The sequence below is a fragment of the Artemia sp. Qi Xiang Cuo genome, chromosome 2 (assembly GCF_049724085.1).
Source record: "Artemia sp. Qi Xiang Cuo chromosome 2, ASM4972408v1, whole genome shotgun sequence".
NCBI lineage: Eukaryota > Metazoa > Arthropoda > Branchiopoda > Anostraca > Artemiidae > Artemia > Artemia sp. Qi Xiang Cuo.
Window position 1 is genome coordinate 58,982,240 of NC_142795.1, and position 12,654 is coordinate 58,994,893.

A 12,654-nucleotide genomic window follows, 5' to 3' on the forward strand; every position below is an offset into this window, starting at 1 on the left:
CTCCTAATCTGGGATGAGACTCGTCTGGAGGGCTCTTCCGTCACGTTTGTACGTTCTACGGAACGTGTTCTTTGGCCTTACTAGGTCATAAGTACCTTCTGGTTGCTAGTGGAGGAGAAGTTTAGGGTATACCTGATTTGGCATACGGAAGATTTGCCCAAGATATCGCCAAATCTGTTGCCTCAAAAACGGAGGCTATGTCTGGCTGGCATGTGCAAATACGAATCTCGTCGCTGCTGACATGGTCTCTCCAGCTCACCCTTAGGATCCGGCGAAAACAATTTCTTTCAAAGGACGTTTTTCCTGTTCCGTGGCTAGCTTTAGGCAATCCATAGAGTAACTCAGCACAGACAAAACATTGCCCTGGAACAGTCCGAGTTTCAGCTTCTGTGAATATACTGTGGATTTCCAGACTGGTGGAAGTCTTCAGAATGCTGCATTGGCTAAGGCTATTCTGGTGCGTAATTCTTTTTTTAGAGTCGCCATTGGAAGCTACTGTACTGCCTAAATACTTTAGGCCTGTCAATTTTTTGATGTTTTTATCTTCAAGTTGGATTCTGATGGGTGAACTGCTAACTGACATAGCCTTAGTTTTCGTACCGTTGATGTGTTGTCCAAACTGATCAGTTTTCTTCGCGAGTTTGTTCGAAAATTCCTAGATCTTCTTCTAGTCAGTTTTTATGAAATCAAAATCATCAGCAAAATCAGTGTCCTGGAGAGGTTTTCCTGCAATTTGGATTCCATGTTCATTTATCTGTCTAAGGACATAGTTTGCAACTAGGACAAAGAAAAAAAGTGACAAAACATAGTCTTGACTCATGCCAGTCATCACTTTGAAGTAGCGCACGTTGGCATCAAAGATTTTAACGGAGCATTCCGTCATTTCGTACATGACAACTATTAGATGAACTAGCTTTTCGGGAATGCCGTAAGACGTTCCACAGGGTTTGACGATCCACTTAATCAAATGTTTCTTCGAAGTCCATGAAGACTATATACGAGTGCTGTCTCCATTTATTAGATTCCTCAATCCATTTATTGAATGAACAAAACCTCACTTAAATCAAGAAAATAAGGAAACAAATCTGGTTGTATGGATTGGTGACTCACCTTTTTTAAGGCAAAACAAATCTCTTTTTAATAAATGACCTATACATGCATTGCTTTAAAAACCACATACTTAAAACAAAATATAAAATAAAAAATCTTTTGACAGAAGGTGGATTGAAATCTAAGTTTAAGCAAGGATGTTTAAAGGATGTCCCTGCAGAACAAATATATCAAATATATTTTTCTTCTATAGTTATCACATACAAAAATCAAATATCGCTGAGGTTTGCAGGAATTAATCTTATTATATACTAGACAATCAGTTTATTTTCATTACATCTTTCCAGTTATCTTTATTAGTATACTGATTTCTACTTTGTCAATTCAATGCCACATAGACTACACTATAAAAACTGTACAACAGTTTTAACTAAACGCAAATGACGTTCAAACCGTTTAAAAAGCTCGAGAGGGAGGGGAGTAGCACCGCTATTATTTTTATACATTGATGTGTTCAGGTGATTTTATTTTCAATAAATAACTAACTCTTCAAATTTTAACCGTTTTATATAGCATAAATGACGCAAATCCGTCATAAGACTTGGGGGAAGAAGCCCTACTCCTTTTTTTTAGTAATTTATTTCCTTTTAAGCATAATTTTGTTATCTATTTCAATTTGTACTGATTTTGGGATGGATATATTAATTTATAATTTTATTTATTATCTTTGTGTTGATGGGTTTGATGTGATATTTATTTTGAATTCTATTCTTTTTGGGTGTCATTTTTTCACTGACTTTAAAATCTGTGCGTATTAAGTTAGAATTATTATAGGACTTTATTTTTGCCTCTCTTACGTTTTAGTACAGTTCATTACTTTTCTTTGAAAAAGCTCGTTTTCTTGACAAGACTATATTTTTTATTTTGATGTTTAAGGCCCTTTCCCAAAAATAGATTTTCTAATATTTTCTGTTTTGGCCGTCGTTATCTTGTCTCTTCGCAGTATATACTTCGTGTGGCTGCTTCCTAGCTCGTGACGACCAGAACGATGAAGTCAATTTATCAATCAAGAAGATAGCAAAGAAAAGGGTAAACCTTTTAATTGTACCTCATAAAGCATTTTATTATTCCCCCCCCCCCCTGTTATGATCCTAAAACCTTTGAAGGTGGCTCTTTCTAAATGAAATTTATTTTCAATGGGCAGTAATAACTTTAATAAAGTAATTGTGCCAATCAAAGCAACATTTTTATTTGAAATCCAAGATCCGAGGAAACCACAGTTTCGGTAGAACTGAAAATAAGTGTTAGAGCGTATACCCCTTTAGCTCAGGCTTTAAACAAGGTCAAAATCATTCTTTTGTACTTACATTTAAGAATTGAGTGAGGGTGACAACTCTGAGTCAATTTTTGGTAGATTCTATTATGACTGAAGCTTGGCCTTCACTTGGGGCTTCACTGAATTATTACCTTATGATTATAAAACCGTGCAGGTTAGAAAAGGGCGAAAAAAGTTTTTAACTGCATATTTAACTTGTGTCTCATGACGCCGACAGGGTATTTGGCGACCAAACTGTGACAATGTACTTAAAAAAAAGTATTATAATTATCAAAATTGTTGATGGTAAGTTTGGAAGCTATACATATTTGAAGAACACTGCGACCAAAATAAAAAAATTTTTTTATACATTTGGCTAAATGGTCTTATTTTTGCCAAAATGACTGATTCTAGAGTAAATTGTTCTACGCACAAGTCATGTAAAATAAATGGTAAGTAATTTGGTATATATTTATTAGTAAAATCGTTCGAGTTCGTAAAAAAAAGTATTCAACGATTCAAGTATAATTTAATGGACATAAATAGACAGCTAGTGTGATTCTTCTTTAGGTAACTCCTCCTCTTCTAGCTTTGCTTCCTTTTCTGCATGAACTAATTGATAAGAATATGGCAGGGCGTGTGTATAGACGTAAGACTTATACTGGACTTCAGGGACTTTGTATTCAACTTCAACTGGCTTCACCTCTTTAATTTCAACTTTTGGGGCTTCTGGTACAAATGGAGTATATTTCAGCTCAATGGGTTTAATTTCCTTGACTTCAACTTTCGGAGCATCATAAACAACATGGTGAACAGGCGAGGTAACTGGAGTAATTGGAACAACTGGTGCTACATATTTAAATTCTACTGGCTTTGCTTCGTTGACTTGAACAAATGGTGAATTATAAGTTACAACGGGGTGAACTTGAGGAACAGCATATTTCAATTCGACTGGTTTGAATTCTTTAACTTCTACTTTTGGAGCCTCATAAGTAAAATACTGTTGAACAGCAAATTGATGTTCAATTGGATTTACAACTTCTAATGCTTCAGTTTCAACAACATCTCCATTCTTTGCTTCCTTGACTTCTACTTTCGGTGGTTCATAAGAAATGACGGGTGCTGAAAATGTAGCAGGCACAATGGCTGGTTGGCTGTAAGAAACAGCAACTGGAGTTCTTACATTTTGGACAATTGGAGCCGCAGCTTGATATGCATGACCTTCTTGAATACTATATGCGAAATTGCCACCTAGCCTGTCTGATCTGACAATAGCACTATCATGACCAGGTGCTCGGAAAAAACTGGGGCCGAGAGGAACGACACCACAGCTGACGGCAGATAAGGAGAGCAAAAGAGCAGCAAACTGAAAGAAGAATAAATGTTTATGCAAAGGCTATTTCAGACCTATTAAACAAAGTCAAGAGAATTATAGGTTCTGAAATTCAATAAAATAAGAAGACAATTAAGAATTTTTAAAACGTTGCAAAAAACTGACCCTTGTTATTGGTACCATAAATCATAAGAATTAAAAACTTAAAAATAATATAGACATCAAAAGATTTGAGATATTAAAAAAACAAAATAACCTAGCAATAGGTATTAGTATAAAGAAATGTATAGAACTATAAAAAAGGAGACCCTCGACCCAAAAAAATGGACCTCGACTAAACTACATTGTTAGAGGACATGCCCTTGAGCAGCCAACCCTAGAGCAGGAGCCTCGGGCCTTTATCCATGGAAATAGAGTGTTCCGTATTTTCTCTGAAATCGTAGTTAAGAATGCGGTGATATCGATTAGGGAGGGGGTTGAAGGAGGGAATGGGTTTTTTATCCCTCCCATATTTATTTGCCTCCCCCCACCCTAGATTTTGTAAAGCACCTTTTATCATTGAAACTGACTTTTGTTCTTGGATTTTCATTGGAAAAAAAATTGCGAAATTGCAAAATGTCTTTAGATTTTGAAAAATAAATTTTTGTGCCCCCCCCCCCCTTCACTTATCAATAATTGTCGTGACTGCAATAATAAGAGTTTCAGGCCCACTGCCATATGCCTTTAAAGAAGGTTCATTCTAGCAAAAATTTGAAGTTCCACCCCTTTAAGGTGCAAAAGACACATTTGGCTTGAACAGAGCAAAGCACTATCAAGCAAACTTTATATGATAGTTCACAAATTAAAAACTATCGAGATAATTTGCATTAAACATCAAAGTCTAAGAGATTAAAAGATTTAATTATTAAAAAAATTAAAAAAAATCAAAATTAAAAAAAACTGAAATAAAAAAAAAACTTTTTAACTAAAAGTAAGGAACAACATTAAAACTTAAATCGACCAGGAGATTTTTCATATATATAGGACATCCCCATCCTGAGCCTCCGCTCTTTACGCTAAATTCTTAAAGTTCTTTAAAAATACTTATCATAGAAATATAACGGCCCTTGCGTTTGAGGATTCGTTCTTATATAATTAGGAGAAGAAGTCAAACTTTAGCGTAAGAAGGGAGGGATAAGGAAGGAACAACCTCCTAATGTGTGGAAACATTTCTTTTAGTTTTAAGATTTAATGCAGTTGAAAATACTTGATTTTTTTTCTAATTTAATTTCTGACCGTTTGTCAAGTTATACTATGACATCCCCTTCCTTCCATGTAAAGTTTTCCTTCAAAAATCCCCTTGGAAACAATTGTACCTCTTCCAAACCTCCCCCTCCTGCATAAAATCCCCCCGCCCCCAAAACAGTCCTAATATTTTCCAGTAACAAATACTATATGCAAACAACAGGCAGATTGCATAACTTACAGACCTTTCCCCAGTGGCTGTGGGGTTCAAGTCACTCCCAGAGGTATAGTTATTGGACTTTTCAACTATGATGAATCAAATGACTACCTAAAAGTTTGATCAGATTTCATTGGGGAATAAGGGAGCATTTGAGGAGGGTTAGTTACCCTCCAATCATTTTGGCCGCATAAAAAGGTCACTAGAACTTTTAAATCGAATGAGCCCCCTTCCGAATTTCAAGGAACAATGGTTGGATAATATCACCCCAGCCCTGGGGAAAAAGAGCAAACAGATAACCACACATCCGTGAAATTTCTTCTTGCAAAAAAAAAATTATAAAATTCCACATTTTGTACATAGGAGCTTCAAACCTCTACAGTAGGGTTCTCTTTTGGGGGTTTCTTTTTTAGGTGTTTCCTCCCTTTTCTGAAAATTAGGTAAATTTTCTCAGGCTCGTAGCTGTTGTTGGGTATCATTTAACTTAATGAATTTTATATATTTGGAATCAGCATAACAAGTCATTCTTTCGATCCAATTCTCTTGATTTTCAATTCTAGTAATTGTTATCAAAGTATCTTTTTTAGGATTGCGGTTACTATTGGGCTCTTTAATTACAGTTCGATACCACGAGCCGTTTGATCATAACTTATATGATTTCAATCATAACTTAACCAAACATAAAATAAGCAGTTATTATTAGTCATTATTTGTAAATAGGCTATCGGTTGACTGAGATGGTTTATCATTCCATTCATACATATACGGCATAATACAACTGCTGATAATTCGCTAAGAAAGTTAAATCTACGATGTGTGAGCGTGTGCAGCCTCAAATAGTAAATATATGTATATATCTATATATAAGCTGCAATTTTTTTACTTTCCGTGGAACCTTCACATCAGAGCACTGGGAGAGCTGCATCCCCTAGTCTCCATTTGTTGAAGGAAGGACTACTCCCCTGTTACAGGAATTAAATAAAAAAAAACAAGTTTTTTTAAACTGAAAGTAAGGAGCGACATTAAAACTTAAAACGAACAGAAATTATTCCGTATATGAAAGGGGCTGTCCTCTCCTCAACGCCTCGCTCCTTACGCTAAGGTTTTTATTGTTTTAAAAAGTAGAGTTGAGACAGAGTCGAAATTTAGCGTAGAGAGAGAGGCGCTGAGGAGGGGACAGCCCCTTTCATATACGGAATAATTCCTGTTCGTTTTAAGTTATAATGTCGCTCCTTACTTTCAGTTTAAAAAACTTGTTTTTTTATTTAATTTCTGATCGTTTTTTAGTTAATGCGGCTTTTATTTTGGTTCACCGTCAATGAATAATTAAACAAAATTTACATAAAAATTTTACTCTTCTTTTGCTAAATGGCTGTCTCTAATTTTGGTTCTGATGTAATTTACAAATTAACTTCTGGCAAAAAATACGTTGCAGATATAGTTGCAGATTTTTGCAGATATGAGCTTGAAACCTATGTAATAGGGTTTTCTGATACATCGAATCTGACGGTGGGATTTTCATTAAAATTCTTTCACTTGTAGGGGATGTTTCCTTGCTCTTTAAAAAATCAGGTAAATTTTCTCAGGCTCGTAGCCTTTGATGAGTAATACTAAACTTAATAAAATTTATATATATAGAATCACCATTATAAGCCCATTCTTTTGATACATATATTGACATCAAAATTCCGTTTTTAAAAGTTTCGATTACAATTGAGCCGCATCGCTTGTTTTTTGTTTTTTTTTATTACGTATATGTTATTACGTATATGAGGGGGTTCTCCCCTTAGTCAATACCACGCTCTTTACGTTAAAAGTTAAAAAAAAATTTTATTCACAAACCCCTGAATCCCAAAGGGCGTTTAATTAGAATAGATAGCTCTTTTGAAAGCACTAAAAAAAACTGTAGCGTAAAGAGCAAGGTATTGACTTGGGGAAGAAACCCCTCATATACGTAATAATTTCTGTTCGTTTTAAGTTCTAAAGTTGCTTCTTACTTTCAGTTGAAAAAACTTGTTTTTTTTTTAAATTTAGTTTCTGATCGTTTTTTAAATAATGCTTGGAAATCCGGCACACCCTTCATAGAATCCCTTACCCCAAAGAAACATCCTCCACGGAAATATTCTCCCGAGTAACACCCTCCTCCAGCCCCCCCCCCCCACGAGAAAAAAATCCTTCCTGAAAATAACTGTATACTTCCCAATAACCAATACAATATGTAAGCAATGGACAAAGTTCATATCTTGCAGCCCTTCCGCTTGGAACTGTGGGGGATCAAGTCATCCTAAAAGACATATTTATTAGATTTTCGACTATGCTGAACAAAATGGCTATCTCAAAATTTTAATTGGGTGACTTTGAGAAAAAAATGAGCGTGGGAGGGGGCCTAGTTGCCCTCCATTTTTTGGAGGGTACGTATCGTGATCTTTCTTCGAGCAAAAACTGCAAATTTACACCTTTTTCCAAATAGGAGCGTGAAACTTCTTTAATAGGTTTCTCTGATAAGCTGAATGTGATGGTGTAATTTTCGTTAAAGTTAATTAAAAATGCAAAATTCCACATTTTTGCAGATAGGATTTTGAAGCTACTTTAATAATGTTCGTTGATAATCTGAATCTGATGGTGTGAATTTCGTTAAAGCTAATTAAAAAAATTTGCAATTAAAACAAAATTTTGTTTTTTTAAAAAAATTGAGTTTTGAGAAAGTCAAACTTTAGCGTAAAGAGCAAGGCGTTGAGGAGGAGACAGCCCCTTTCATATACGGAATAATTTCTATTCGTTTTAAGTTTTAACGTCGTTCCTTACTTTTAGTTAAAAAAAAACTTGTTTTTTTTATTTAATTTGTGTACGTTTTTTAATTAATGCAGGTTTTGGTTTTGGCTCACCGTGCATGAATAATTAAAACGAAATTTGCATATTAATTTTACTTTTGTTTGGTTAAATGGCTTTCTCGAAACTTGTTGAATTTTATTTACGAACGCTTTTATTAGTAATAAATATGCGTAACTTACGAATTAACTTACGTAACGAACTTCTATATTCATATATTTTTAATACGTATATTAGGGGGTTTGCCCCTTATTGCTCTTTAAGCTAAAGTTCGAATTTTGTTCCAATTCTTTAAAAATGATCTCTGAATAGCGCCGGTCGTTATTTAAAATGTTTCTCGCTTAAAATAGCTCTAAAAAATCTTTAGCCTGGAGAGCAAGGCACTAAATAAGAGGTAAACTTAGTCACACGGCTAATTCCGCTTTTTATTTTATGTGCCAATGCTATGCCATGGTGTCAGTTGAAAAAATTGTTTTTTTATATTTAATCGCTGATTTTTTTTTAAAATAATGATGGGACATCCGGCACCCCCTTCATAACAAAATCCCTTCCCCCATGAAAACTTACTTCATGAAAAGATCCTCCCATATAACCCCCGACCCACGCCCATCCCCCACTACCAGAAAAAATTCCCAATGAAAACGTCTGTATACTTCCCAATAACCAATACTATCTGATAACAGAGGGTAAAGTTCATAGCTTTAAGCCGTCTCTCTGGGGGCTTCGAGGGATTAAGTCATCCTAAAGGACATAGTTTTAATATTTTTGACCATGCTGAACAAAATGGCTATCTCAAGATTTGGATCAAGTGACTTTGGGAAAAAATGAGCTTGGAAGGAGGCCTAGTTTCCCTCCACTTTTTTTGGTCACTTAAATTGGGTACTAGAACTTTTAATTTCCGTTCCAATGAGCCCTTCACGATATTCTAGGACCACGGAGTCAATATGATTACTCCTGGGAAAAAGAAAAAAAACAAATAAGTACGCATCTGTGATCTTTCTTTTAGCAAAAAATTATAAATTCCTCATCTTTACAGACAGGAGCTTGAAATCTTTACAGTAGGATTTCTTGAAACACCGAATATGATGGTGTAATTTTCATTAAGGTTCAATAGCTTTTAGGGTGTCTTTCCCCCTTTTTTCAAAAATCAGCCACATTTTCTCAGGCACGTAACTTTTGATAGGTATGACTAAACTTGATGAAACTTATATATTTGAAATCCGAATTAAAATATGATTCTTTTGATGTATCTATTGGTATCAAAATTTCGTTTTTTAGAGTTTCGGTTACCATTGAGCCGGGTCGCTCCTTACTTACAGTTAGTTACCACGAAGTGTTTGATAATTGTGAATATGAAATTGAAGGTTAAATTCTTATGCCTACTTGTCCAGAGTGGCCCAGAGCCCTACTTGTCCAGAGCCCCCCTTAAGAACCAAAATCCCTGCACTTACAGACATTATAAAATTATGACCTTAGAATCGTTTTCTGGCATTTCAGTCTCACATCTAGAAGCTTTACTTTTACTAAGCGCATTATTACAGACCAACAAACACTTTTTCTATTCTAGTACCTCTTTTATTTAGTAAAAAATACTTTTTCTATTCTAGTACCTCTTTTATTTAGTAAAAAAGACTGTACCTTCATAGACTACCCTCTCCTCATTTTTCATTAGTACTATTTATATACTTTATATATATACTTTATATACATTTATATACTTGCAGTTTTTCAAAGATTCAATTAAAAATTCTGCCGCTTCAAAGATTACTAAAAGCCCAATATTTTAAAATTACTAAACGTAAATGAGCACATTCAGCCTCGAAAAATTATGATAAATAATCCACATTTGAATACGTGTTTCGATTTACTTAAAGCACAAGTTAAACTTAGCGTAAAGAACAAGGGGTTTAGGGGATAATAACCTCCTCGTAGGGTATGATGATTTTTTTAATGGGAGATCACAATCAGGGATTTAAATCAACATATTCCTGGAAAAGAAAACTAGGCGAAACAAAAACTATATCTATTTTATGATCAAGGTAAAAACGAGAATAAATGCAATCAAGGAAAAAATTGGAGCTATGAAAGAAGAAGAAAACAATTTTAACAAGTAAAATATTCGTTTTTTTGGCTAAATTCGCATTATCAAAAACTACCTGGTAACACCGAGGGACTATTCTCAAGGAAACCCTTTAATAAAAATAAAAAGTGGTCCCATCAGATTCCTTATTTTATGCTTCTTTTCAATATAATAGTCATTACTCTGACAATGAGCCCCATCCCAATCCCAATCATCCTATTTATAGCTCTGATAAAGTATTTCCCAATTGCTTCATTTTAGTCATATGTCACAGGGCCTATGTTAAACCGGTTATTCTTACAGTCTGAAATTCATCACAAGGAGATATGTGGGTGCATTTTCATAAAAGTGGCAACACTATTTGGAAATGGCTAAAAATATAGAATCTAATGGTATTACTTTTATTTTATTAAAATATTTCCTTTAAAAGAGCCCTTCCCCTACAAATATACCGAAGATCCTTTCTTTGAATGTTTTAAAATTCTTACCGATCGCATATTGAAGCAGTGTTTCTGGAATGCTTTGTAAGAAAGATGAATCAACTAACTGTTGTTTGAAAAGGTGCTTTACATCCAATTTATATTCCTGCTATTCTAAGACGTCACTTCAGATCAATGATGGAAGTGTACGGGTGTGGCTGAAGACTTGAAAATCGTTTAAAGAGCGCTGAACTTCCATTGACAGCAGCAGAGCAAGAAAAAAAAGAAAGAAAAAAAAAATCCGATAGCCAGAACCGCTATGACGGTTTTTATTTTCAAAAGAACTGGTTGTAAAACGAACCGTATACCATAAACCGTTCGTTGTAACAAACTGTAAGTAAGGGGCGACGCGGCTCTTTAGTAACCGAAACTCTAAAAAACAGAATTTTGACACCGATAAGTATATCAGAAGAATTGGCTTATTATGTTGATTCCAAATATATAAGTTTCATCAAGTTTAGGGTTACGCATCAAAGGCTACGGGTCTGATAAAATTTGCCTGTTTTTCCGTAAAGGGGAGAAACAACCCCTTTAAGTCAAAGAATCTCAATAAAAATCAGACCATCAGATTCAGCTTAATCTGAGAACCTTTTTCAGAGGTTTCAACCTCCTATCTGCAAAAATATGGAATTTTCTATTTTTTGCCTGAAGAAAGATCACGGATGCGTGTTTACTTGTTTTTTTTGGGGGGGGGGGCCCCAGGGATGATCATACCGCCCCAGCGGTCCTAAAATATCGGTAGAAGGCTCATTAGAACGGAAATTAAAAGTTCTAATGACATTTTTAAGTGATTAAAAAGATTGGAGCGCAACTAGGCCCCCTCCCCAGCCCTTTTTTCCCAAAATCGTCCGATCAAAATTTTGAAATAGCCATTTTGTTAATCATAATTGAAAGGCCCAGTAATTATGCCTTTGGATAAAGAATGGCCCCCCAGAACCCCAGGGGAAAGGTCTTTAAGTTACAAAATTATGCCCATTGTTTACCCATGGTGTTTGTTACTGGAAGTATGCATACATTTTCGAAAACGGGCGAACGAATTTTCTGCTTGGTGTGTTTCCACGGGGATATTTTCAACGGGGAGGGAAGTTTCTAGAGGATTAATTGGTCAGGGAAGATTTTACACTGGGGGAATTTGCCAGCATTCCTATACAAAATTCTTTTTATGCGTCTTGATTTCTCTTTTCCGTCTCAATTTTACACGTGGAGTTGTTAAGGGCAATTGGAACGAATTTTCTGCTTGGGGTGTTTCCACGGGGACATTTTCAACGGGGAAAGAACTTTCCAGAGGATGAATTGGTCATGGGAAATTTTACACTGGGGGAATTTGCCAGCATTTCTATACAAAATTCTTTTTATGCGTCTTTATTTCTCTTTTCCGTCTCAATTTCCCGCGTGGAGTTGTTAAGGGCAATTGTCCGGGGTACATTTTCACTGGGATTGAATTGTCTCGAGAATATTTTCGTGGGGAGGAGGATTTCTCCTCGGACGTGGGGCCAGATTTTCTGGCATTATTTAAAAAATGATCAGAAATTAAATTTAAAAATGCAAGTTTTTTTCAATTGAAAGTAAGGATCAACGTTAAAACTTAAATCGAACAGAAATTATTACGTATATGATAGGGGTTTCCCCCTCCTCAAATCCTCGCTCTTTATGCTAAAATTTGAATTTTGTCCCAATTCTTTAAGGACGACTCCTGAAACACAAGGGTCGTTTAACTAGAAGAATAAGACGCTTTATTCAAACTTCTAAAAAATTTAGCGTAAAGAGCGAGGTATTGAGGACGGGGCAACCCCCTTCATATATGTAATAATTTTTAAAAAAATAAACCACTCAGCGCATGGATTTATCCCAGAAAAAATGCTAGGAATGCGGAAAGTGCAGCATTACCCATTTGGTGAAGAATTTTGATGATAACGGTTGCCAATAACTGAGTTATATTTCTGACTAAGTAACCTAATATTTTTAATAACCTCTTTATAATCTGATTCTTCTTGAAGACAAATTAGATTTTTCCTTTTAAGAAATCCTTTCAACCACGTAAGATCAAACTGAAAAAACACGAAAATCTTCTCGCCCTTTAAGCGAAACCTTGTAGGAATTCTTTTTTAATATATAGGTGTATTAATA

The 12,654-nt window shown here is 35.1% G+C and overlaps 1 protein-coding gene across 1 annotated transcript; it reads right to left on the reverse strand.

Moving 5' to 3' along the window:
- Positions 1–2,822: 2,822 nt before the first annotated feature.
- Positions 2,823–10,682, reverse strand: LOC148955438 (uncharacterized). The gene is made up of 2 exons (XM_089108202.1): positions 10,537–10,682; positions 2,823–3,731 (listed from the first exon to the last, which is right to left on the reverse strand). Exons 1-2 carry the CDS (start codon positions 10,543–10,545, stop codon positions 2,916–2,918), a joined length of 825 nt encoding a protein of 274 aa, XP_088964328.1. The 5' UTR covers positions 10,546–10,682; the 3' UTR covers positions 2,823–2,915.
- Between the last annotated feature and the right edge of the window lie 1,972 nt (positions 10,683–12,654).